Source organism: Sus scrofa, chromosome 14 (genome assembly GCF_000003025.6).
Source record: "Sus scrofa isolate TJ Tabasco breed Duroc chromosome 14, Sscrofa11.1, whole genome shotgun sequence".
In the NCBI taxonomy this organism is placed as follows: Eukaryota; Metazoa; Chordata; class Mammalia; order Artiodactyla; family Suidae; genus Sus; species Sus scrofa.
Window position 1 is genome coordinate 59913111 of NC_010456.5, and position 26993 is coordinate 59940103.

General features: G+C 51.7%; 1 protein-coding gene across 4 annotated transcripts in view; it reads left to right on the top strand.

Moving 5' to 3' along the window:
• The window catches only part of PGBD5 (piggyBac transposable element derived 5), a 92373-nt gene extending 70458 nt beyond the window's left edge, over positions 1–21915 (top strand). For 3 of the 4 annotated variants that reach the window (XM_021072685.1, XM_021072687.1, XM_021072686.1), the window contains exons 4-8: positions 9318–9389; positions 9889–10069; positions 13235–13432; positions 18366–18471; positions 20083–21915. In XM_021072685.1, coding sequence (XP_020928344.1) covers positions 9318–9389; positions 9889–10069; positions 13235–13432; positions 18366–18471; positions 20083–20278 — 753 coding nt within the window. In that variant the 3' untranslated portion in view covers positions 20279–21915. The remainder of the gene's footprint in view (positions 1–9317; positions 9390–9888; positions 10070–13234; positions 13433–18365; positions 18472–20082) is intronic. The other variant, XM_005670977.2, reaches the window with a different exon arrangement.

A 26993-nucleotide genomic window follows, 5' to 3' on the forward strand; every position in this document is an offset into this window, starting at 1 on the left:
AATCAACTAATTTTAAAAAAACAAAACCTGGTATGGATAAAAGGCCGATTTCTCTTGTTGGAGTGTGTTGAACCAGCTGGGCTGCTTCCACAGCGCAAGACCCAGGGTCCCCAGAGAGGAAGGTGGTGGAGGAGCAGGTGCCTGGGAGGCCCCCTGAGGGGCCAATGCCCCCCCTGGAGAGGACGGCCGGACAGTCCCCAGAGGGTCGGGTGGCTGCTGTGCTGAGCAGGGGCAGAGCCCAGGTCCCTGGTCAGTGAGTGGAGAATTTGGACCTCAGAAGCCTGAAGGCAGGATGGAAACCCCTGGCCACCTGCCCCCAAGCACATCACCTGGGTGTGTCCCCATCCTTTGTGTCTGGATCAGCTGCTCTAGAAGCCCTCTGCCCTCTTCCATCTACTCCATGGGCTATGACAGCTGCTTCTGCAGTAATCTGCCTCTGGGGAGCACTTGCTGCGGGATGGACTCCACGCTTAAGCACTTTACATGAATTGCTCATCTTCTTTTCATGACCACCTTGTGAAGTGAGCAGGGGTACCTTGTCCAAAGTCTCAACCTAAAGTGGGAGACCCGGGATTAAACTCACCCTTTGCCACTCCAGAGCCCACCCTCTGATCCCCTAGGCTACGATCTCTCCCCAAGGAGAGAACTTTTCTCACTTTAGACAAAAACCTGAGCTTCTGTTTCTTATCCAGCTTGCTTGTTGTGTGATTGACATTCTAGCATTGTTTGTCACTGGCCTCCCTTATTTTGAGACATACTCTGTATGTTGAAAGAACTTGAGGAATTTGCACCAAAGGTTTTTTAGGTAATTTTTTTTATTGACGTATAGTCAATTTACAGTGTTGTGCCAATTTCTAGCGTACAGCAAAGTGACCCAGTCATACATATATATACAATCCCTTTCTCATATTATCTTCCATCAAGTTCTATCCCAAGAGCCTGGATATAGTTCTCTGTGCTATACAGTATTTTTTATTTGATCTTGAATTTTTTTTTATGTCCTAGTGGATTGTTCCTGACCTATAGCTAACTGGATTAGCTTGAAAAGTAAGGCTCAGGATAGGATTCATCAGCTAGAGTGGATTTTGCTCCTGGAGTCAAAAGCTGGGCAGGGTGTTTACCCATCTGTTTACCTGTGCAGTGGCCAGTCCTGTCAGGTGGAATGTGGTTATGTCACAGGGTGGAGTAGGCTTGGGCTCTAGTCCCTGCATGTCTTGGAGCAAGGGGCTGCACTTCCTCTTCCTGAGACTGTTGGGTGGGTTAGTTTACCCAGCCCTCCTTACTACCATCTAGGGAAGCAGAGAAAAGGAATATTTCTTAGGTGCCCATATAAGGGAATTACACACTTGCTGGATCAGTTTGAACTCAGCCCCTCCCCAAGGAACTGCACTGCTGGGAGGTGTGCACAGAGCCCTCTGTGTCTCTTCCAATCCAGCCTGTGTTTTGTAGTTGTTTAATTGAAGTATATTTGCTTTACGATGTTGTGTTTATTTCTGGTATACAGCATAGTGATTCAGTTTTGTATGTATTCTTTTTCAGATTCTTTTCTCTTATAGGTTATTATAAGATCTTGAGTAGAGTTCCCTGTGCTATGCAGCAGGACCTTGTTGGTTATCCATTTTATATTTAGTAGTGTGTATATGTTAAGCCCAAACTCCTAATTTATCCCTTCCCCTTTGATAACTACGAGTTTGTTCTCTGTGTCTGTCTGTTTCTGTTCTGTGGATAGGTTCATTTATGTCATATTTTAGATTCCACCTATAGATATATGGTATTTGTCTTTCTCTCTCTGACCTCACTTAGTATGAGAATCTCTGGTTGCATCCGTGTTGCTGCAAATGGCGTTTTTCCATTTTGTATGGTTGAGTAATACTCCTTTGTATATATGTGCCGTATCTTCTTTATCAGATCCTCTGTTGATGGTCATTTAGGTTGCTTCCTTGCTGCAGTGAACACTGGGGTGCATGTATCTTTTCAAATTATAGTTTTCTTGACAGTCCATCATTTTGAAAGGCAGACTCACCAGGATTTGAGGTTTGGGGTGAATCAAAGGCAAGGTTCTTGTAAGGGTCTCTAATGCTGAAGGTGCATGAGAGTCTCAGTGCATGAGTCCTTCCTGGCCATGATCGTGATGAGAGGTGATATGGGGAAAAACTGATGGTGAAAACCTATCAGTAAGATGAAGGTGTGGAGACTTTACTGGAAAACAGGACTGATGAGCCAAGGATGGTGTGAGACAGCACGTCCGGTAGAACTTTCCAAGATGATGGAACATTCTGTACTCTGCTCTCCACCATGACAGCCGCCTGCCACATGTGACTGCTGAGAATGTGGCCCGTGTGACTGAGGAATTGAATTTTTCACCTTAGTTGTAGTGAATTTAAATTAAAACAGCTGCCTGGGTCTAGAGGCTGCAGCACTGACATGGAGCTTTGCCATAAAAGAATCACTTCTGTGTACACAGCTTGCACATAGAGACATGGCCTTGTGAGGTGCAGAAGGTATTATTATCCTTATAAACGAGGAAAGCAAGGCTCAGAGAAGTGTAGTAGCTGGCCCGGAGTCACACAAGCTCGAATCCAGGCCTGTGCCCTCACTCTACCCTGGTGGCCCTCCCTTCCTCTCATAGTGAGTAACATCATTGAAATTTTACAGCTTTTCGGTGTGGCCAATCCTGCCCCCCATCCTGCCCGTCTCCATATGCCTGTGCCGCACTGCTGGGATCACACCCTCCATTCACTCCCTGTACTGCTAGTGAGTAAAAGTTCAAGTAAAAGACCACAGTCCTGGAGTTGCCGTTGTGGTGCAGCGGTTAAGAAGCCAACATAGTGACTGTGAGGAAGAGGGTTCAATCCCTGGCCTCCCTCAGTGGGTTAAGGATCCCCCATTGCTGTAAGCTGTGGTGTCAGATGTAGATGTGGCTCAGATCTGGTGTTGCAGTAACTCTGTTGTAGGCCAGCAGCTGCAGCTCCAATTTGACTCCTAGCCCAGGAACTTAAATATGCCACAGGCGCGGCAGTAAAAAAAAAAAAAAAAAAAAAAAAGACCATAGTCCTTAATGCGTGACTTTCCTGTCTGTGGACACCCGCTGCACCACAGTGGAGAAGCCCTATTCTCTTCTGTCTGCAGGAGAATCAGGGAGAGTGGTCAAGACCGGCTGAGCCCAGTGGCACCTTAGTGGAAGTGTCCGCTGGTGCATCTTTCGTGACCCTGAGTCCATCAGTGATGGCAACTGTCACCAGTGTCCCTTTTGAGAAGGGAAGGGGTGGCAATGAACTAGGTCCCACCTCTCAAGACTTGGGGGCATTTCAGAAGCTGGGTTAAGATAACCAGTCCTGCGGTGCATGCATGCCTCAAGATAACACCACTGAAATCCAAATTCCTGAGTCTTTCTGCTACAATGTCAGTAAAAATACCCAGCATATGTAGTAACGTCCCGGAGCAAAAATGTCATGCCCTATGTTAATAAGTTTTCTTCCCTTTCTTTCTGAATCTGTACATAGAAAAGTTAATAAATCATAGGATCAAGAAGAAAATTTTTCAGGAAAAGTGAAAAGCTTGGCAGCTGAGAGATATATTTCTCTGCCTTATTAAAGACACTTGTCAAACAAGCTCGTAGCTCAGATAGTAAACATCTCTACAGCAGATTCCATTTTCCCAGGGGCGTAACTGCTCAGTGCCTCCCCACGCTGGAGGGACTGTTCTAAGGCCGTGGTGCTCTCTTGTGTGTGTGGCCAGATAGAATGTTTTGAAAAGCCAACAAAGCAGCAATTATACATTTCAGTGAATGGCATTTCCTTGGCACAGTCTTTTTTAAGCACCTGGAGCAGAGTACAAATGTGAGGCTGCCCTTCTCAGATCACAGATGGGGTTGCTTCAGGCAGATTTCTAATCTGCACACACTCATCTGCCTGCCTTGAGCATCGTGGCAATGGTGCAAGGTTGGGATGAGAGGCCATGGAAGGTGATGATTTTTTTCCGTAGGGGTTATAGATTCATTCCCCCAGCTAAGAGGTGCAGGTTGACATCTTAGCCCAGCTGAAGTTATTCAGTCAGAGCAAACACAGACCACTGGGTGCTGGGTCAGGCTGACCCAGTGACCTTTGGACAGCCCAGTGAATGGTTCTTTGGAAATCATGCCTCTCAGCTGGGACATTGGAGGCTACAATTTTTTTGTTACTTAAATGTAGATCCTATTTTATATTGACCTTAGGAATAAACTTGTTGTAGTAACGAGTCACACATTTGAGACCTTCCCTGGACCTGCATTGATGCCACTTTGTGGCCTCAGTCTTCTTCCAGACATCCTGAGGGGCCAGGAAGACGTTGACCCCGTGCCTCTCCCTTCTGATGGAGCAGCTGAGCATCTGCTCCTTGGGGAAGAGACTGGGTGGAGTCTGGTAAGATGCCAGGGTACCGACCTGCCTGTGTAGACAGACTAAGCTGAGGAATTCCAGGATGGCCCTGTAACCCCGCCACATGGCATTGGCTTTGGGAGAAATACTGTTCCTAGGAGAGCAGTGGGTGTATTAAATCCTGAGGGGCTAAGCCAGACCCCTGGGGTCACCAGTATTCGGGGCGGTGGGTGGTGGGGGCAGGCTGTGGAAGTGGGGCTCAGAGAAATATGGAGAGGAAGGGTGAGGCGGGAGAACAGGGAGAGGGAGGAAAGAGGAAGCTGTCCAGGAGGAGGAAGGATCGAGAAGGTCCAACAAGCGGGCAGAAACGTAGTGACCAGAGTTGGATGCCTGGCAGACACGGGTGATCCCTCCAAGGTCGTGTAGCCCCAGGCAGAACTGGACATTCTAACAGGTGATTTCTGCCTACACACACCCACACACCCCTGCCCTCGCCGCACACAACTTATCTGATGTTTCTAGACGGATATGCATTTGATGCCTTTCTGGTTTTTGCTGCCTGCAGAATCACCATAGGCCCAGTGGCTTACACTACACCCACTTATACCCCACCATTCTGCTCAGGGTACCGCGGGGCTGAAATAAGTCACTGTGGCTGGCTCTGTGTACACCTGGGCTCGGGGCTACCTCCAGGCCCACTCGGGCTCCCTGTGGCTGTTGTGTGAGCGGGGGTGGCTCCTAGCCCAGTGCCCCTCCATCCTCAGAGCTCACAGTGGAGACCCTCCTCTCAGGGGAGTCCTTCTCACGTTTCCACTCTCTGCCTGGGAGAGCCCTGTTCCTTTTAGAGCTTCACCTCTACGTCAGGCCCACCCAGGATCATTGCCTTTTTAAACTCTGTGGATTTAGGACCATGACAGTACCCACAAAATCAAAGTCCCTCCACAGCATCACTGAGACCAGAGTTTGAGTGACTAGCTGGGGGGAGGCATTTACACACCAGGGCCGTCTCCAAGCACCACAGGGACATGCTATGTCAGCAGCTGCATTTCTCTGGACCAGATGAATCCAAACACCATGAGCAATAAAGGGACGGCTCCCTTTATTATTAAGCCAGCAGAGAGGTGATGACGTCAACTTTATTCTCTGAGATTGAGGCCCACTCCATTGAACAGTGTCTGTAGATCAGCAGTGACACCTCCCCTGCCCAGACGTCCCACCCTGGTGAGAGTTGGGGGCCGTTCATCACTGCCAGAATGCTGCCTTGGTACCGTGTGGGGTGGGGGAGCACACCTGTGGATGTGCGTATGTGTCTGCATGTGCATGCACGTGTGTCACTGCTGGAACGCTACCTTGGTACAGTCTGTCTTTGTATGTGTGTGCAGATATGGCGACTCTATCCTTAAATGGCTATTTCTATATGTTGCAAGTATAGATATTTTCGATTTTTGTTTTTGTTACTAACAACACAATTCAGTTTCATCAAAAAAGACCAAATATAATAGAAGAACCTCCCTAGCAGGGTTACCCGAGCACAGGCCCACTTGAAGTTGCATCTGCTCCCGAGACAGCCCAGCCTCGGGTCGTGGTGGTGAAGAGCTACTGTGTCAAGAACGTGCCTGGAGGAGTTCCTGTCATGGCTCAGTGGTTAACAAATCCGACTAAGAACCATGAGGTTGAAGGTTCGATCCCTGGCCTTGCTCGTGGGTTAAGGATCCGGCATTGCCGTGAGCTGTAGTGTAGGTCACAGACGCGGCTCAGATCCCACGTTGCTGTGGCTCTGGCGTAGGCTGGCAGCTACAGCTCTGATTAGACCCCTAGCCTGGGAACCTCCATATGCTGTGGGAGCGGCCCTAGAAAAGGCAAAAAGACAAAAAAAAAAAAAAAAAAAAAAAAAAAAAGAATGCTCCTAGAGATGAAGAGCCTCTTACAGCGGCTCTTTCCCTGCATCCTCATCCATCCCTGACCTTCTCCGATTGACGTCTTCCTCTGGGGCTTCTGCCTGGATGTCCTCAGGCACCTCAGACCCCGCACAGCTGGCCTCGCGCATCCTGCCCACACCTCCTGCTGGCATGGTCACCACCTCACTGCCTTAATCTGTCCCTGACTGTCTTCACTGCCCGGGCCAACTACTCCATCAGGCAATGCGGGAACAGCGCCCAGAGTGGTAACACCGAGGGGCAGATATGGTGACTCTGCCCTTAAATGGCTGTTTCTATGTGTTGGAAGTATAGATATTTTAGATTTTTGAAAGGGTTTCTGTTTCTCTTAAAACCAGAAGGGGAAAGAACCCAAACTTGTAGGTGGAAGAAAGTGCTTGAATATATATTTGTTTTTTATTCCAGTACAGTTATAAAATAGAATTTTAAATGTATATACATATTTATTTATTTCTGAAGGAAGAGCCCCATGGAAGTAAAGTGCCCATGTAAGTCACAATGCAGTCCTGACCCTGCCTCGTTCCTAGAGCAGGAGCATTTGCGCCAACGGTAGTGCCCATCGCCTTACCTGTGGCCTGGGAAGTAGGGAAGGTGCTCTGTGACATGGTCTCAGTGGGTGTCTTGCAGCTCTGGTTACCAGGCAGGGTCGCAGATCTCAGGTCATCTGGAGCTGCTGCCTTGGCTGGTAGGTCTGGCTCAGGAAGGTCCTCCCTGGCTTCCAGACTTTGACGCACGGGTGAGCGAAGCAGCCAGGCCCTTGGCAATGTGTGAGGGAACCACTCTTCTCTGCATCATCACAGCTGGGTTGATGGCAGGTCCACGCAGCCCCCGCGGGCCACCTCTTCTCCGCTCCCCACCCCTGAGGAAATCCACGCTTCCAAAGGGCAGAGGGTGGGGGACGCACACTGGGCTGTGCAGCTGAATCCAGCCTAGACATCAGGGGGCGCCGTCTGGAAGGCATACCTGCTTGGAGGCCCACAGTAGCAGGTGGCCTGGATGCCCACCTTTAAGAACACAGGCTGTGCTGCCTGCTGAAAACGCATCCATGCAGGTCTGGCTCGCCCAGTGCATCAGCTGGAAGAGCTATGGGCCAGAGACCACTGGGAAGACGAGGCTCTCCGGGTTATCATTAAATCCAGGAGGGAGTGGCTGTCTCTGAACCTAGACACTGGCACCCTTTGCTGTTAGGACTTGAGCAACGCAAGATGATTCTGCTAGTGTCAGTTACTCTGAGAGGTGACTGCCCCCTCCAGGGTCATCCTTTCATGGATCCAAGGTGGCGGGTTCATCAGGAGGGGCCTTGTTCTGTGTGCCACTTTGTGGGGGCATCCGAACCACCCTCTGACCATGACATGCACCCCAGCACCTGCACTGCAGGGCGTGAGGGACACCTCAGGACCTCTCAGGCTGGGAGGACCGTGCAGCTGTGCATTTGGTGTTCAGCCGCCAGGTTTGTCCTGGAGCCATGCGCGGATGGCTCTGGGTGTTAGGAAGGGCGCTCGTGCTGGCAGACATGTTTTCTGTGTGTATACGTTCATCCTGGTTCTGCCTCAGAAGGACCTTAACTGTCTTTTGGCGACAGAGCTCTCTAGCCCAGAGGAGAGCTCGTGGATCCTGTCCGTGGTACTTTGTTTTGATGGCCAGAGCAAACAAATCCATCAACTCGCCAGCCTCTCTATGCCTGGGCAGAGGTGGTGTCCAGGAGGATTATGACAGGACCAGGAAGGATAAGATGGTTCCCCCCCGCACCCAGGTATGAATGCAGGTCAAGGTCCTGTTAACTTCTCGGCCAGTCACAGTATCTGCTGCCTGAGGTCCTCCACCCCCAAGGGTTTAGTGTTTTCCAAAAGTACTCTTGTTGAGTCACACTTCATGCATCCTCCACCAGATGCAGCTTGTTTTTTGAACTTGGTTGCAGGGTTTTGCATTCAATCCTGTTGAATATTGCCTGCCCACTTGGTCTGGGGCCACCCATCACTCAGGACCTTGGAAACCACCACGGGTGTCACAGACCTTCCGTTCCCTGGCAACAGTCCTGGATTGGGATGGAGGATCCCCTTCAAGGGGCATGTGGGACAAAGCTAACTGTCCCTTGGGTAGATCTTGGGACACACAGTGCCCAGCGTGGCTGTGCTGAGTTCAGGCAGGACACCTGGGAGACAGGGTGAGTCAGGGCTGGCTGTAGGTGCAGGAACCCACAGCAGAGGTCACAGGGACCGGGCTTTGCTGAAGGAGAGAAGACAGGTTCTGGGAAAATGTTCTTGCTCTGCCGGAGTCAGAGGCAACATGTGGCAGGGACCATTGGTTTCCCTGTCCCAGCATGTCGCTCTCTATCAGAGATGTTTCTTCTGGGAACCAAGGTGGGAAAGCCAGAAAGAGCCCCAGGAAATGTTGGGTTCTGCCTCGTTCCCCACCCATTGCCTGCCAGGCTGCTGGGAAGTCAGGTCCCCCATGGGATGTCCTGGGTGAGTGTCCGGGGCAGAATTAGCCCCCAAAGATGAGCTGCTTTTAGAGTGAGAACTGCACCCACCTTGGGAGCATCAGACACTGTGTTTTGCGAGTGATGGGTCCAAGTCGTTTGCCTGAGGATGGTGTGGTGGATGTGCCTGGTCTTCCCTGGGTGCCATCTGGGTTTTTCTCCGTCTGCGCAGAGTCCTGTGCTCAGCAGTTCTGTGGCTCAAAGGACAGGGTGAGCCTCATCGCATGTCAGCTGTCAGGCGCAGTCCCCGGGCAGAGTGACAGGCACCATGTGCACCACTGCCAGTGAAGCACCAGAACATCCAGGGGAAGAGCTGTGCCCCTACAGGAGGGCCGTGCTTAATACCCATATGCTCATCCTCCATGGCCATGGCGGTACCACCCCCTTCCTGACCCCACTCCCATTTCCTGCATCCATCCCTGAGATGACATCCTTGGAAGATGTTCATGGGACAAAGAGTTTAAAATTACTGTGTACCAAATAAATAAATAAACCACCTAAAAGTACTGTATAACAAAAAGTAAAATTATTGCCCGCCAATTCCAGTGCATCCTGTTTGCTGATCTGGGCCCTCAGATGCATTTTAAATCCCTGATCCCGTCTCTTCTGCAGCACCAGGTGAGTGCTGCCCTTCTGCCCGCATGGTGGTTCCCGTAAAGGGTGAAGGGAACAGTAATTGCGGATGTGCTTTGTGAATTAAACAAATGTTGAAATGGAAAGCGCGCCGATCCGTTTATCCCTTACAGGTGAGGGGGCCTTTACGTTCACTGTGAACTTAGTAAGTGACTACCGTGCTTCAGAACAGGGGGATGTGTTTGCGCTCGACCTCAGCTGCCAGACTCAGTACTTGTAACCATTTGACCTTTTCTGTCTCAGGCTTGACATCTTTGAACTGAAGAGGCTGGGTTGTGCCACCAGGCTGCAGGGTAGTCTTGAGAGTGACCAACCTCTGTGGGCAGTGGTGATAATGGGCCCGTAGGGGCTGCGGAACCAGTGGCCTGCGGAGAAGTGGCTTTCCCATGTGTCCAGCCCAGTGGCGAAAGCCTGGGCTTCCTAAAGCACGGGACCCGGCCTGATTCTGCATGAGCTCACTGCCCCCTGTGTGTTTCTGTTGCAGATTTACGTCCACCTGAAGGAAGGCAGCGGCCCTGACGGGCTCGATGCGCTGAAGAATAAGCCGCAGCTGCACGGCATGGTGGCCAAGAACCTGTGCCGGAACGCAGCAGGGAAAAACTATATCATCTTCACTGGGCCCAGCATCACCAGCCTGACCCTGTTTGAAGAGTTTGAAAAGCAAGGTTTGTCAGGGTGTGAGCAGATTTCAGCACAGCCCCTACCACACCCCTGCCCCAGAAGTGGTGGGTGAGGCTGGGGGCGCAGGTCTGCAGGTGTTTCTCCCCTAGGAACAGGTTGTTTCAGCCTTCTTCATGCCTGCACCCCCTCCCCCCCGGGGCACTGGACGTCTGGAGCAAGTCCCGGTTCAGGCTATGCCCAGACTTCTGGGTGCATCTCTTTTGTCCTTCATGGTAAGGCCACAGCCACCCAAGGAGTTTTCCTGGTATCTTGGTCCATTTGGGCTGCTCTGACAGTATTTTGTACACAGTACAGAGTGCCTGGCGTATGGACAATAGGAATTTACTGCCCACAGCTCTGGATGCTAGAAGCCTCAAATTGGGGTGCCAGTGTGGTTGGGTGAGGGCCCTCTTCCAGGTTGCAGGCTCCTCACTGTGTCCTCACATCGCAGAAGGGGCCTCTCCTGTAAGGGCACTAACCCCATTTGTGAGGGCCCCACCCTTGCAACTCATCACTTCCCAAAGGCCCACTCTCACAATACTGTCACCTCAGGCATCAAGTTTTCAACATAGGGATTTAGGGGGGACACAGATGTTCAATCAGTGGCATCAAGGCACAGCTCTCACTAAGGCTTATGGGGAGTCTGAACTCCCCCTACCTTGTCTGCAATGTGGCCCCTTCCAGGTGGGCAGACAAGAATCATGTAGATGCAGCAGAGAATTGATAGATTGATGCAGGCAGCAGTATCATGGCTCTCAGACAGGTGTTAGTTCCCCTCAGTGCTAAGATGCCTGGTTTGTTTGTTGCACAGTTTGGGCGAGACTTCTATGGCTGTAATAGAAGTGGGGCTGTAGAGACAGATCCAGGCCAAGTCAGGAAGTCCCCTGTCAGGCTACATACACCTTCGCTTCCTCCTGCATTTGTGATTTAGATCCATTCCACTCAGGAGAAACACAGAAAGCACCCCCGCCCTTAGCTACTCCAGCCACTGGCATTGCAGACCTGTTGCTTAGCAACAGATCTGATGTCTGGCCTTAATCCCAAGCCCTCTCAAGTGATGGAGAGTCAGCAGCTTCTGACCTGCGGCCTCAGCAGCCACAATGAAGAAGCAGCCCCCAACCCCTGTGTTCCTGCTGGCCAGGCTTCATCTTACTCATCTGCAAGTCCAGTCCCAACAGGGCTCAGGGCTTCATTGTGAACATGGTGTGGAGAAATCAGAATCTGTAAAGAGGGGCTGTGGGAGTCAAGTTGGAGAAAATTGGCCCTGACTAATCCAGCATGATGGCTTCCCCATTAGAGCATGTGAGGAGAGCCAGGGCCGCTGTGCCCACTTGCCTGCTTGGGCAGGTCCCAGTGTATAGCACAAAGCCCCTGGCATTCCCAGAATTGCCCTGACAGCCTTTGTGTGCGGTCCTGGCTTATACCATGTGTGGTGTCTTTAGTACCATTGTGTGTGTTTGGGCGGGGCTGGTGGGGTGCAGAGTGAGGATGCTGAGGGCTGTCATGGGCATCAGTGCTGCTGCCCTGAGGGCTGGGCCTGCTGCCTGTGTTCTGGGCTCAGGGCAACAGGGGAGGAGGAAGGAGAATCTTCTAGTAGGAAGAAAATAATTAGACATGGAATTTGACTTCTTCCAAGAACAGACAAATATTTCATTGCTGGTTTGGTAGAAGCATCTGAGGACCTCCCATAGGACCTCCTGGGCCTCTCCTGCCATGACTAACATGCAGGGACGTGGTTCTCCATGTCGCCCACATCCATGGACTCTGACTGAGTTGTTTAGGCTGGTGCCCCTGGGGGATTCTAATGGGCAGCTGGAGTTGAAGACAGAGTCACAGCTGAGAGCCTGCCCGGCCCTCCTGGGGCACAGAGACTGCTTTATAAAATAACAGGCAGGAAAGACATTGGTGTAAGAATTGCTGTTTTCGTTGATAAACATGTGCGCTACTGGTTTTCTTCTTCCCCTGTTGGGAAGATGCAGTTGCTCTTTGGCAGGTTGTGTACGCTGAGCTTGATGGGTTACTTAAAACATCCTGTCCTCTTTCCTCTAGGCCTCTTTCCTCTTTGAAGACAGGTACTTTTTAAATCTCAAGGCCAACATAGTTGGGTAGCGGGATCTTTGAAGGTACCAGCCTCAGGGAGCCCTCTTGTTTTGGGTGGCAAGACCGGGCAGTAGCCCCCGGGAGCCTTACCTTATACCCACTGCGGTTCCAGGGAAGGGCAGGGAGAGGACAAGACATCATCGGATCATTGGATCATCCTCCCAGCACTGAGTGGGGCTGCAGTGATGAGGAAAGCATAGGCCTGTGTTGTTGACTGTGTAACTCAACTGCCTGTAGTATCAGTGAGCTGGGAGGAGGGCACTGTTCCCGGGGGCCACTTCATGTCCCCTCTAGGCCTGGAGAGGAGTGGGCATCCCTGTGGCTCCCTGTGGGGCCCATGAGCAGGGAGAGCAGGGTAAGACTGAGTCCAGGTGGAATTTAGAGAAGCCTCTGTTCCTGCTGGTCTCTGCGCTCCGCGGTGCTGCTACCCCTAGGGATCATCCTGGGCAGCAGAGGACCTCCCCCAGGAAGCTCCTCCCCGGGGAGCTCCTCCCCCCGGAAACTCCTTCCCCAGGAAGTTCCTCCCCCGGAAGTTCAGGGGGGGCCACTGGCACTGACCTGTGCACAAGCGGGATCTCTGCTCAGGGCTTGTCAGGTAATGATTCCCCCTGCCTTTCACTTGGCTCCATGCCAAGAGGGGCTGCCTCTGGGTGCTCAGCAGACGGTGAGGTTTGGTAGAGTGTCAGGGCGGGTAACCTTGTTAGGTCTAGATGTCAGGTGAAAACCCATGCTTGATGATACCTGTCTTTGCCGCCCAGCCCTGAGCTTGCACTCCTGTGTCTCACATGAGTACAGACGTTTCTGGAAGGAGGTGGGGTGATAGGTCCACATGCTGAGCCCAGTGCTGCCAGGTCGTGAGCTTTCTAACCTCAAATCGCCTGTCAGGGTGACTGTCGACTCCTTGTGTGTCAGCTCTGCCATGTGATGTTACATCTTATAGAAGTACCCGGGGAGATGGTGCATCCAGGACAGACAGGAGCTGCCCCACTTCAGCTGTCCCTTGTGAACTCAGCACAGGGCACACGCTGGCGGGACCGCTCTGCCGACAGGTGTGGTTTGTGTCCCCCCAGAGATCTACTGCTGCGGCCTCCTCAGCTCCAGGAAGAGTGACTGCACCGGCCTGCCACCTTCCATGCTGAGCAACCCGGCTACGCCGCCAGCCCGGGGCCAGCACCAGATCAGGATGAAGGGGAGCATGTCTTTGATCTGCTGGTACAACAAGGGGCACTTCCGCTTCCTGACCAATGCCTACTCGCCCATGCAGCAAGGTGGGTGCCCATGGCACTGGGGCAGGATGTGCAGGAGCTTGGGCAGGAGAGGGCAGAGGGTGCGGGGTCCTCTGTGGGTTGAACAGCTCTGGTGTCCAGCTTGGGGCTGTAGTACGGCCACTGTGCCCCACAAGGAACCAAGAGCTTTCTGGGCCCAGACACTGTTGGCTCCTGTGGGTCATCAGCCCGCTTGTCAAGAAAAGCCGAGAGGCTGGCATGCATAGTGACACCCTGGCTGTCCGTGGGTGTGATGATGGGTCATGTTTGAGTGGTATTTACATGATCACCTGATCATCTCTGATCCTGTGAAAAATCTATTCCAATGGGAGGGAAACAAAATTAATCGTTCTGATCCTTTCAAAGTCTCCCTTGCAAATTGATTGGTTTCCTTTATGTTTTTGGGTGTTCAGTTTTATCGTCATTCACTTTCCTTGGGATTTAAAATCTATTCATAACAGAGGGATTTATTTAGCAAGGAGTCTGTATTTAAGGTAACCTATAGCTAGGACATTATTAAACTGCAGAAAAGAAAACTGCAATGACAAAGGCACCATTTACAAAAATATTTACAATTGTGAAGTGTAGTGGAAAAGTCCCTGTGTTCCTCTGCATTAGGGCATTTTTCCTCTTCACTATTTAAGAAACACAGCTAAGGAGCTCAGGGAGTGTGTGTGCATGTGGTATGTATGTCTGTGTGTGTATAGTGTGTGGTGTGTATGTGATGTGTGTGTGTCATGTGTGTGTATATGATGTGCGTGTGGTATGTTTGTGCATGTGTGTGGTATGCATGTTTTGTGTATTGTGTGAGGGGGGCATGTGTGTGGTGTGTATGCATGTGGTGTGTATTTGGTGTCTTTGTTCATTCCCAGCCCTCACCCCCACACACCTAAGTTGTGTTATGTCTTAGTAGAGATACAGTCAGGGGACTCAAGCATATGGGTGTCATTACCCCACTTAGGTGTAGAGGGTGGAGAAAGTGCCATGTAAGGGGTGCTTGGCAGAGAGGTTTGGGGTTGACCTTGTCAGCTGAAGGCCAGTTTGAACCGGACTTCTGCTGTCTCAAGGTGGGGCCTTGGGGCGGGGCCAGAGGTCTCTAGGCGCATGTGTGGGTGTGGGATGCCAGCTGCTTCCCACCATGTCCTTTACAGGGACAGCCTCTGGAAAGATGTCCCAAGGAAGGACATCGCACTTGTCTGAGCCGGGTGAAACAAGGGGGCAGATTAAAGTCTGCCTCTGGGGAGGTGAGGAAGAAGCCTGCAGTAGCCTCTATTAATGATCGTTTTTCAGAAGATGAATAATGATGTGGTAAAGATTTTCATATGTCAGTCTTTGGGGACATTTTTGATCATGCCCTTCAGATAAATCTAAAAGTAAAATGGCTGGGCCAAAGGGTCTGAACATTTTTAAAGCTTTTGATGCTGTGTTGCCAAACATGCTTACTAAATTTGTCGATATGATGGGTGAAAATGATACAAAATTTTAAGTATAGCTTGCCATGACTGTTGGTGAGGTTAAACATCTCTTTGTGTGTTTATTGGCAAATTTTCAATGATTTCTTCATTTTTTTTCTAATTTTTCTCTTGAGGTATTTGTCTGATGAGCTTGAAAGCAGATTGTATGCCTCTAGCAACCATTTTTCTGCATTTGTTTTCCTTTTGCCTTTATTTATGGCCAGGGTTTTTAACGTGAAAAAGGTTTTCATTTCCACATAGGCACCCTCTGCCGCTCATGTTATTTGCTTTCATGTTTTAAAAGTCCCTGCTCTGTCCCAAGGCCAGGTAGGTATAAGTTCACCTGATTGTTTACAGTGTGATTGTGTGCTCTCTGCAGTAATCCACTTGAAATTTATTTTGATACATGGTTTCAGTTGGGCCACTACTTTTTTTTTTTTAATTAAGTGGCCAAGGTTCATTGACCAAGTAGCCCCAGCTCTGTACCCGAGCCATTGATCCAATAATTCTTCCTTTCCCTGCTTATTGTAAATGTCACCCTGACAACGTCTCATATATTCTAGTCAGCTTCCCCACTCTATGCTACTGTGACTGTCTGTGCTCTTCTAAAAGATGCACAGGTTTCTGATTTTAGAAAATGTGTAACTAGCTATGAACATTTTGGAATTGGTTTATTGTTCTTTACGTTGGATTCTAAGGAAAAATGGACCATCTTTCAGAGAGTATGAGCATATGCACTGGCTTTTTAGAAGTTACATGCTGTCCCTTGCCCAGGAATATTCCTGTCCAGAACCAAATACTTCGGCTTTTTTCTGAAATCCATTTTGAGTCTCTCATCTCTCCCCATCTCCCTCCCATCTCCCCCACTTCTTCTCCATCTCCCTCCATCTCTCCCCCATATCTCCCCTCCCATCTCCCTTCCCATCTCCCCTCCCATCTACCTCATCTCTCCTCCCATCTCCCCATCCCCCACCTCTCCCCATCTCTCCTTCCATCTCCCCATCTCTCCCCCTATCTCCCCCATCTCCCCTCCCAACTTTCCCCACCCCTCCCATCCCCCCCACCTTCCCCATCTCTCCCATCTCCTTCTTCGCCTACTTAGGGTTCAGATTCCATGAGACTAACGGGACTGAGGAATGTCTGCAGGGGACTGTGGGTCAAATCCTGACTCATCATTTAGACTTACAGGAAGGTGGAAAGAATGGCACCCAAGCCAGAGAAAACCTGGTGGTGGGGAGTGGAGGGCAGAACACCCAGTTCTCCCCCAGGCCCCCACAGACCTACAGTGGCCCCGAGCTAGGGCTGTGTACAAGGTCACAGGGCTGTGCATGTGCCCGGCAGACCCAGGGAGCACATGTCACTCCTGGCTGTAACTCCAGCAAAGACAGTAACTGTCAGATAAGCTCTCGTCCGAATTTCCAATGGCTAAAGCTTTTCAGTCCCCAGAAGAGGATATTATAGGACAGCCGCCTTACCTTTTCCAGGTGGACTGGTTTATAAAACTGGGAGATGCTCAAAGAGACTGATGCAGACCTGGGTCTGAAGCCACTCTCCTGTGGTCTCAAGCTGCAGTCCTCATGTTAAGTTAAAAAGAGTGAAGGGGGAGTTCCCGTCATGGCTCAGTGATTAACGAATCCGACTAGGAACCATGAGGTTGTGGGTTCGATCCCTGGCCCTGCTCAGTGGGTTAAGAATCCGGCGTTGCCCTAAAAAAGGCAAAAAAAAAAAAAAAGGGTGAAAGGACACGAAGGTGGTGGAGAGGGAAAGCAGGCCTCCCACGGCTGGTGTGCTTGGGACGGGGCAGCCCTGAGCTGTTGCTCAGCCTGCGTTGCAGCCAGCAGGCCAGGGCAGGGTGGGGCGGGGTATGGGGAGCTCCAGGGCCTCGGCCAGCCCCGCACCTACAGACCTTGGGACCCTGGTGACTCAGAGTGCGGAGTCGTCCCCCACTTCTGCGAAAACACCTGAGGGGGTTTCTTTCTTTCGTTTCAGATTTGCTCGTACACATGTGGACTCCCTGGGGTCCTAAAGGGGAGGCTGCAGTTGAAAGTCGGGCAGAGTAAAACAGAGCTGGAGATGGGAAACCTGCCCATGCCAGGGTGCAAAACTGGGGCGGTCAGGATTGAGGTTGCACGGGGTGGTGAGCAAAGGCAGCAGGTCAGGTGCCCTCAGGTAGGGGTTACAGAGACACAGCTGCTCCATCGGACGCCAGCCCAGCCTTGGAAAAGGTGCCTGCAGCTGCCTCGCCCAACACTAGGACTTCTCTTTGATGCAAATAGAGCCCAGAGCCTTCTGTCCAGGAGGAGGCCCGTTCTGGGCCCCATGTCCCCTGACCTGGTGAGGGTCTAGGAAGCCTGTTGCCTGAGTCTGTCCAGGCCTCCCCAGACCATACCTCCAGGGGTTGCTCCTGTCCACTAGGTCTCAGAAGATCTGCAGGTATTTCTTTAGGGCAAACAATCAGTGTTTGGGGAGCGGGGATGGGAGGTAGAAAAAAAAGATCCTAGTTTAGGGACCAGCCTCTGCAAATGGTCTGTGTGATTCTTCCTCCTGTCTGTCTCTCGGTGAAGAGGGGATAGCATGTCATTTTTACTTCAAGTCTCTCCATTTAAGTCATGCTGAAATTTCACAGTCCTTTGAACTAATCCTGTCAAAGATGGCAGTGTTTCCCCATCACATCAGGCTGCAGGAGGGGAGGCTGGGCAGAGGAAACTGTGTGTGACCCAACCACACTGAAAGACACACACATCCTTGGAAGAGCATGTCTTTCCCCATCCCCGAGTCCCTGCCAGGGCACAGTGGATGTCCCCGGGGACAGATCTCAGAAACTGGTTGTTGGGGAGCAGCCTGGACAGCAAAGGACAGAAAGCTGATTGTTCTTTCTCTGCTTCCCACACCCAGTTGGTGTGACGTTTGACTCTTGCCATGACTTTGGCAGTGGCCCTGGGACGCGTGCCCATTTGTATGTAGCAGGAAGAGGCGTTTGAAGGCCTGTGAGAGGGTGGCTTCCAGAAGCAGCTGAGTGTAAAGGGTTCTGTCCACTTGAGGACATGAGTCCCGGGGACACAAAAGAGCCGAGCCTGGGGTGGGGCAGTGCCTGATTCTCCCAAACCTCTGCCTTGAGGGAGGTGGCAGAGTCAGGGGAAACCACCTCCAACAACCTGACCTGGGTGGCTGCCTCCTCCCAGCCGCTCAGAGCCTGGGATTGGAGCTCAGGAGGGAAGGGGGAAGTGAGTCCTGATCCCCTTCTACTCTCAGAGCCCCATTGTGTGCAGCAGCCCCCACCCCGCCACCTAGGTGCCTTGGTGCCAGCACCACCACGGGCCACATGGGGCCCACATCCTGGGCCTGGGCTCTCCTGACTTGGGTGTTTTCCTCGGCTCCCCTGAGGCTTCAGGTACGGGTGTTGCTGGGGCAGGGGGGCACGTTTGTGAGTGGGAGTCTGCCAGACAAGGCTCAGAAGGAATCTGCCGCCTCTGTTTCTGCAGGAGTGATCATCAAGAGGAGGAGTGGGGAGATCCCCTGCCCCCTGGCCGTGGAGGCGTTTGCCGCCCATCTCAGCTACATCTGCAAGTACGATGACAAGTACAGCAAGTGAGTGACCCAGCCACCCTGACATGGGAGAGCTTGCCGCCAGGGACAGAGGGATGGTGGGCAGTCAGCCTTTCCCGGGTTTCAAAGCTCACCACCCTCCGGGCACCCAGCCTCCTGCCCACCGCCTCCCCACCTGCCTTCCTCCAGCCTTGCCATCTCAGTGCATGGCCTGGACCCTCCGCCCTCTGTGTCCCTCCAGCCCAGGCCAGCCACCCCCTCCTCCCCACCACAGACCGCTCTGTGAGCTCCAGGTGGCGTCATGCTGCCATGTGTTTTCCAGCCCTGGTGACTTGTATTTCACACTGTGGCCAGCCTCAGATGTGGTGTCATCATAAGTGCATGCAGTAAAGAATACACGTGGTGCGTGTCTGTCCAGGCGAGCTCTTGTGTCCACATCCAGAGCTGGAGAAGTGATCAGTGTTGAGGCTCGGTCTGGCTATGATGACAGGCTTAAGCCTCACAACCTAAAATGGGCTGGACTAACCAGTAGGCAGCAGGCCCTTCCTCAGCCCTCCCAGGGGTCATTGGTAGAGAGGGACATGCAGGGACCTGGGTCTCCTGGAAAATCCCAGGTGTGAAAGGGAGCCCCCGCCCTGGGGGAAGCCCTGGCCGGTCCTTGTGGACGTCCACGCCTCGCTTTCTATGAGGTGGTTACGAGGCATTTGCGAGCTGCACCGGCTGGGCACGTGATGCTGAGGCTGTTGACCCTCCGACTTGGCACTCGGTGCAGACACACGCATGCAGCTCAGGGATGGGTCCTGTTGGGGCTGGGGGAGGTCTGTCTTCAGCCTTAGGGGCAGAGAAGGCAACATCTGTGCGCTGTCTGAGGATAGGGTGGTGAGGGGAACACATCAGGGGCCCCGGCTGAGGGTAGATGTGCCCCGAGGCAGCTCAGAACCCACAGGTGTGACCCACCTCCTCCCACCTGACCCTGACAGGGGTTGTTTTCATCTTTGTCTTAAGGAGAGCTCAGGTGACAGAGCTCTGGGAGAGGTGGCCCCGCCCTCATCCTGGTTCCTGCCCCCACCTCCCTGCAGCATCTCCTTGACTCCATGAGGCCCTTGGGAAATCCCTCTGTTGCACTGAGTGCCCTTTCTTTTTTTCTTTTTGATTAATAGTTGTATAGTTGAGTCACAATGTCATGTTAATTTTGCAGTATAGCAGAGCGTCTCAGATACACATATACATTCTTTTTCATGCTTTTCCATTATTTTTTATCCCAAGGTATTGCATCTGCTAACCCCAAATTCCCACTGCTTCCCTCTCCACCCCCATTCTCCCCCTTGGCAACCACAAGTCTGTTCTTGTCCATGAGTCTATTTCTGTTCTGTAGATGGTTTCACCTGTGCCATATTTTAGATTCCACATATGAGTGATATTATATGGTATTTGTCTTTCTCTTTTTGACTTCACTAAGTATGAGAATCTCCATGTTGCTGCAAATGGCATTATTTTGTTCTTTTTTCGTGGCTGAGAGGTATTCCATTGGATATATGTACCACATGTTCTTTATCCGTTCCCCTGTGCTTGGGCACTTGGCTGGTTCGCATGTCTTGGCTGTTGTGAACAGTGCTGCCGTCTGAGTCAGCCTTCCTTACTCTGCACTCTTAGGTATTTCATCTCCCATAAACCAAACAAGACCTGGCAGCAGGTGTTCTGGTTTGCTATCAGCATCGCCATCAACAATGCCTACATCCTGTACAAGATGTCAGATGCCTACCACGTGAAGAGGTACAGCCGGGCGCAGTTCGGTGAAAGACTCGTCCGAGAGTTGCTGGGGCTGGAAGATGCCTCTCCAGCCCACTGATGCCTGGGCGTGGTGGGGCTTAGGTAAGGACCAGGTCGAGGGAGGGGAGGGGGAGCCTGCTGTGCGACCCGCCAGCCAGAGACCGGAGAGCCCAGCATGTGGCTGCGGCCCCGGGAGGAGCGCTCAGGCCTCTGGAGGGACCAGAACGGACCTGGTCAGAGGATGCGCCGTCTGGGTTTCCACACCACGAAGAGCACGTCCTCCCTCCAGAGAGCAGCCACCGCCTTGTGGTGAGCGCCACATCCAGACCCTCCCAGCGGCTGGTGCGGGGCATTCCGTCTTCACAACCCCCTCGGAGGCCGCAGGAGCGCTCGCTCAGCACAGGGGACCTGGGGAGGCCACTGATGCCAAGGCTCCAGGGAGGGTATGAGCTGGGCATGTTCTGCTCTGTAGAGACAGAAAGATGCTTGGGACATAGTTCTGTGTCATGCCGTGTTCCACACGGCTGGGATTGTTGAAGGGTGCGAGGAGCCCAGAGGGTTTTCCAGCTGAAAGCAGGGCTTGTAGAAGAGGAAACACAAGCTGGGGCCCTTAAGAAGCAGAAATGGAACAGTGAGCTGAGGTCCCCATATAGAAGCCAGATGTTTTTGCCCGTGTCCTGTGTGGCTGGTGGACGGGGGAGAAGGGAAAATGGCCACAGGATGGCAGTGAAGCGCGATGCTGTTTTTTATTTTTTAATATATCTTCAGGTTATTTTCTTACTGTTGCTTAAGATCTTCTGTAAAAGGAAATGTCCCTTTTCTTTTCTGCCCTCACCTGTCACGGCTCCTTGCATGATCACAGGTCTGAGGCCAGGGCCCGGGGCGGGCAGTTGGCGTCCAGAGCAGATGTGGTTGCATTCACCCACAGGGGCCTGTGGGCCTCGAGCTTGTCACAGACATCACCATTGGCGGAATTACTTGTTTTGGAAACCGCATAGCATTTTTGAGAACACACTATCTGTCTGGATGACCGCTCACTAACTGTCTCTCCCGTGTGCGGTCGCCGCATTCCAGCTTGATTGGGTGTGAGTCCCATGGGGCCGGGGGCCTACTCGCCGTGGACCTGAAAGGTCTACATGATGAACAGGGTGCAAGGGCTTTGCTTCAGGAATCCTACACCCACTGGGCCTTTTTCGAACCAAGGTTCAGGCCACGGTGGCCCGCTGGCCTGGCTGTCCCCAGAGAAGAAACAAGTAATTTCTGGAGTTACATGATCCACCTTCCTCCCCAACTTATGTAGTCCCCTTGTTTTTACAAATGCAGAATCTACTCTACTCAGGCTTTGGGACTTTCTTCCTTGTTCTCACTCAGTTAATTGAAAGTGTTGCCAGCCGCATGCTCCCAGCTCCCATCATTTCATACCCAGTTTCATGACCCTCACTTCCGCCCTGTGGTTTTAATTCGATGCCACGGATCGTCGGCCAAATTTTAAATTGTGTTTCGAAACACCTTTGCCGTGTCCTTTAATTGGATTGAAAGCACTTTTACCACATGGAGAAATATATTTTTAATTTGTGATGCTTTTCTACAAGGTCCACTATTTCTGAGTTTAATGCGTTTCCAACACTTAGGGAGACTCTAATGAAAGCTGATGAATTTTCTTTTCTGTCCAAATAAGTAAAAGAAAAAAAAATAAAAATCTATTTAGATGTTGACTCATTGTTAGTATGTGAGTTTGTTTCAAAGGTCGAGGACCACAATACGGGCAACGCTTCTAAGACTTGATTTCTTGTGTAACCCAGTGTAAATGAGCTTGATGGTTTTAGTATCATGGCAATGAGCAGTTTCAAAGAGAAATTCAGCTGGATGTTGACTAGTGGAAGTGTATGCGGATGCTTGGTCCTGTGAGTGTTTTAGTCCGGTTTATGTCCCTGGGCGGCGTCTTCCAGCACCGGGACCCGTCCTCATTTCTAGGCTGTGTCAGTCTAATTCAGGATGGGTAGTGGTGACTTCACATTCCCAAGCACTTAGAGAGTAATGGTGCCATGTCAGTGCTGGATTTTAAGGTGGCCGCCTGTTGTGATAACTGACTTGCAGACACAGCAGTTAAGCTGGGTTTCTGGTAGAGGCTGTGGTGTCTGCATCAGCTCTTCCAGGAGGAGGACAGTGACAAGCAGCAAGATCAGGATCTGGACCTTACCCTGTGGATGTGACTTAGAGTGACTAGGAAAAATTCACCAGGTTCCGCACCTCCCTGGGTTTGCGGCCCGTGGTTTCCACACCAGCTGGGCACATTTACAAGCTGGTCGTTCCTGGTGACCTGGAAAGGGCCCAGCAGGTGGTTCTTAGGAGAGGCGGGGCGCCAGCACAGCCCCGGCAGAGGCTGTCAAGCAGGTGGCCCCTCTGCCTCCCATGGACCCCTTGGATTCCACGAAAGTCATGCCTCTGCCAAACCAGTCCCCAGGGGACTCCTTGGCTGCAGAGTCTCCAAGGGAAGGAAGCAACAGTGAGACCCCCTGCTCTCCTTGAAACAGAGTATCCGCAGAGCTTCTAAGCTTCTCCAGGGAAACTCTGTGAGACTGAAGGAATGCAAGGTCACGTGTTTGGCTTCACACAGCTGGTGGCATAGTCCCACGGCCGTGCTGATTTTGGAAGTGGGCAAGGTCATGGAATTTGAATGGATTTCTGGATGGATTTGGTGCCTTCTTTCTTGGGGTCCATATTTCATGTGTGTGTCTTTCTTCCCCGGCCCTGCTCCCCAGATGCCTCGATTTTGAACATCTTTCTGTGGTCCCTGGAACGTTACCTGAGGACTGTATTTCAAAGCTCAGGCGAGCAACACAGGAAAATCTGGGTGTCTGAATCATCCTGGGCAAAGATACCTTGTTTACTGACTGCATTAGTTAAGGCCTGGCCCCCCAAATCGAATAAACTCTGCAGTTGTACCACAGGCAAGACTGCAGACCCCAGGACAGGGGCTGGGGGGGTCCTGGTCATGGGGCGTGGATGTGTACCACCGCTGACCCAGAGAATCCTGCCTTGGCAACCCCCGGGCAAGGAGTCTCCCCAGCTGCAGGGGCCCCAGTACAGGTGGGAGGGTGGTGAGGCAGACTCACACTCATCAGTGATCTTGATGCCTCCCAGTCTGGATTTAAGAGAAACAGCCTCCACTGCAGTAGGCCTGGAGGGCCAGTGAGAACTCAGTGACAGGCTGGTGGTGGGAGAAAGGCTGCACTGTCCACCATGAGGCTCGCTGCCCTGTCCTGCCGGTGACCATGGGCAGGCGGCCAGGGCCCTGAGCACCAGCTCCTCTCCTCTCTCAGGTGGCCCGTGACGTGGCCTGGACTGTCATTGTGCCCAGTTCACAGGTGGGCATGGGCCTGGAGGTGTTGGACGGCTTGTCCAGGGTGACCCGGCTGACCAGGGACAGGTGGTCTCAGGCCTGGCTGGCCTGACACTGAGGCCATGTTCTGTACACACCAGCTCCCCAGATTCACCCCGAGATTAGGAGGTTTTGTCCTGATTTACTTAATACCTTTATAGGGTATTTTCTCCTGCCTGGGGCTTTATACAGAGGAACCCAAACCTCTCTCTGATCTCAAATACTGCAGGTGATCAGGTGCACACCCTCCTTGCATCGTTCTCACGTACCTGTGTTCCCTTCTTGCCCTGGACAAGGTGAGTGTTTGGGGCTTAAGGCCTGCCATAGCCCACCGTGACCTGGCGGTGAGCCGCGGCCTAGACGGGCATCAATAGAGAAGTGTCCTCGGCTGTAGTAGGCCCTGCATGGGGCCGCTGATCCCTCCTCAGCAGATGCGCTGGGGCGGAGTGGGGGGAGGCCGTCCTGTGGAGAGTAGGTGAGGGAGGGCGTTCTCCAGAATGCCATGGCCCTTCTGCCTTGGAGCCGCCCACTCTCTGGCTTATTTCTGGTTCCCTCCCCACCACCTTAGGTTAAGGCCTTGCCACCAGTCTGGGGTAAGCCCGCAGTCAGGGCACCAAAGGAGGCCCCCAGAAGATCACAGTGCAGTTCCTAAGAAGTGGGGTCCACAGCCCTCTTTGGAAAAAGTTATGTCTTATGCTCTCTCTGTTTGTGTAGCCTTGACTCTTTCCCCCAGACACCCTATATCTTTATTTTTCTGTGCTTGGCAGTTTCTCTTGAGTTTGCAAGCTATTTCTTTCTTTTTGGCTGCACCTGCAGCATGTGGATATTCATGGGCCACGGTTCAGTGCCACGCCACAGCAGTGAAGACACCAAGTCCTTAACCACTGGGTCACCTGGGAACTCCCAACCTTGTGTCTTTATTAGGAAGGGTGCTGAGACCACCCCCTTTGGACTACATTATTTCATCTTTTATTCTGTGTGGCTTCTCCGCGTGTCCCATCTTTGAGAGTATTTCTAAGCCTTGTTTCTTTTTCTTTTTTGTTTTGTCTTTTTTGCCATTTCTTGGGCCACTCCCGCAGCACATGGAGGTTCCCAGGCTAGGGGTCTAATCAGAGCTGTAGCCACCGGCCTATCCCAGAGCCACAGCACCGTGGGATCTGAGCTGTCTGCATCTACACCACAGCTCACGGCAAGGCTGAATCCTTAACCCACTGAGCAAGGCCAGGGATCAAACCCGAACCTCATGGTTTCTAGTCGGATTCGTTAACCACTGCGCCACGACGGGAACTCCCTAAGCCTTATTTCTGAGTGTGTCTTTCTCTCCCAGTAAGAAAGAAAACCGCAAATGGGGACCAAGGTGGCCCTTTGGGCTGTTGCTCTAATGTATCAGGAAGTGAGGCTGGGTCACATGTGCTGTGCGTGTGCCCTCCCCCTGGTGCCTGGTCGATGCCCCATTTCCCCAGCATCCAGACCCCATGCCCTCTGTTGCAGTGGCCTGGCAGCTTCCTGCTCAGGTGTGGGCTCGCAAGGTTGACATTGGGAGGCTCTGCCCACAGGATTGAGATGCAGTCGTGCTCCGATGCTCAGCCATGATGAGGCATCCTTAAAAGAGAGTTGCTTTCTCTACTTTGTTAGCTACTATGCAACAGAGGAAGGGGTTTTCTCCTAAGTTACTGGAAGCATGACCTTTTGTGTCGGTATTGGGAGATGAAGGAGGTGCTTATTTCAGTTAATCCATGGGACTGCCTGAGAGCTTGGACCCTCAGTACCCCCTTTCTTGAGTGGGGAACATGATCTCTCTTGCCTGTAGAGGTGGAAAAAAATGATTAATTGGGCAGGGGAGATTTTTAGCTTTTTTTTTTTTTTTTTTTCCTATTCACTATTTTTTAAAAATTTTAGTTGACTTACAATGTTATGTCAATTTCAGGAGTCCAGCACAGTGAATCAGTTATACATGTACATATATCCATTCTTTTTTCCCCTATAGGTTATTGCAGAATATTGAGTAGAATTCCCTGTGCTGTACAGTGTAAGTCTTTGTTACTTATCTATTTTATATACAGAGGGCGTATATGTTTTTCCCATTCTAATTTATCCCTCTCTGCTGTGGTTTCCCCTGTAGATTTTAATTTTTTTTAATAAGCTCATTCCCTGGACGTAGCTGTCTTTCAAAAACTGCATCTAGCTTCACACTTGGGAGCTTCCTCTCCGTGAGCAGAACACAGAGGGAAGGAGAGGTAGGGTTTCTAGGATTTCCCTAGATTAAAGAGATGGACTCAAACAGTTGCAGGATTGTGCGATTTTTTTTCTTTATTATTTTTTAAATGATTATTTTTTTCCATTATAGCTGGTTTACAGTGTTCTGTCACTTTTCTAATGTACAGCAAGGGGACCCAGGCACACATACACATATATATTCCTTTTTCTCACATTATCATGCTCCATCAAGATATAGCTCCCAATACTATACAGCAGGATCTCATTGCTTATCCATTCCAAAGGCAATAGTTTGCAGGGGTAACTTCCATCCATTTCAGCATAGTCCCACAGAATAATGTGACTCTCAGAATGTTGTCTCCTTATCAATACTTGTCGCTCCTTATCAGTAGAGGTGCAGCATCCAGAGTGAGACAGATGCTCTGCTCCATCCCATACCCGTCAAGCCCTGCGTCCAGTCTTGGCCCCCTTCCAACTGCAGGTGACACTGACCCATTAAGGGTCAGGAGGCAAGGACAGTGGGTCCACGTTGAAACCGAATGGTCGGAGGGGCAGCTGGGAGAACAGGTGAGGAGTGTGGGGAGGCACTGGCCTGGGGGGAGCCTGGCTGGTCTCTGGTTCTCCTCCCTTTCGGATGTGGGCACATCACCGGGACGCAGCCGTCAGCTTAGTGGGGGAGCAAATTCCAATGTGCGGGACCACCCAGCGTCGGCACAGGACCATTCCAAAGGTGGTAACACTCAGTCTGAGGCTAAAGGTCCCTCCAAAAGCAGTGTTCTTGGTGGGTGGGCAGGCAGGAGGTGGGGTCGGGCAGGACACCCCTGCTGGAAGCTCTGGACCCAGCTAGGGAGGAGCAGAAAGTAGCCAGGGAGTGAGGGCAGATGCTGACTGGGGTGAAGACATGCCTGTCTCCACAGGGCGCCTCACCCCACCCCCACCACTCAGCCCCTTCCTCTTTCCTGGGGGAGGCACCCACTGACTTGGAGCTTGAGGTAGCAGGTCATTTTCCCTGCTAGTGACAGGGAAATCTACGTCAAAGAATCTGGAAAGATCACTCGTTCATTTGAAAAGATTTTGCCACTTTTAACCTTACTTTGTTTTTCCTACGATTTTCAGTTAAGAATCGTTAGGAGAAAATTTTTAATCTTACTGGGAACTGCACATTTGTAGCCCTTAGGGGGTGTCACACAACTAT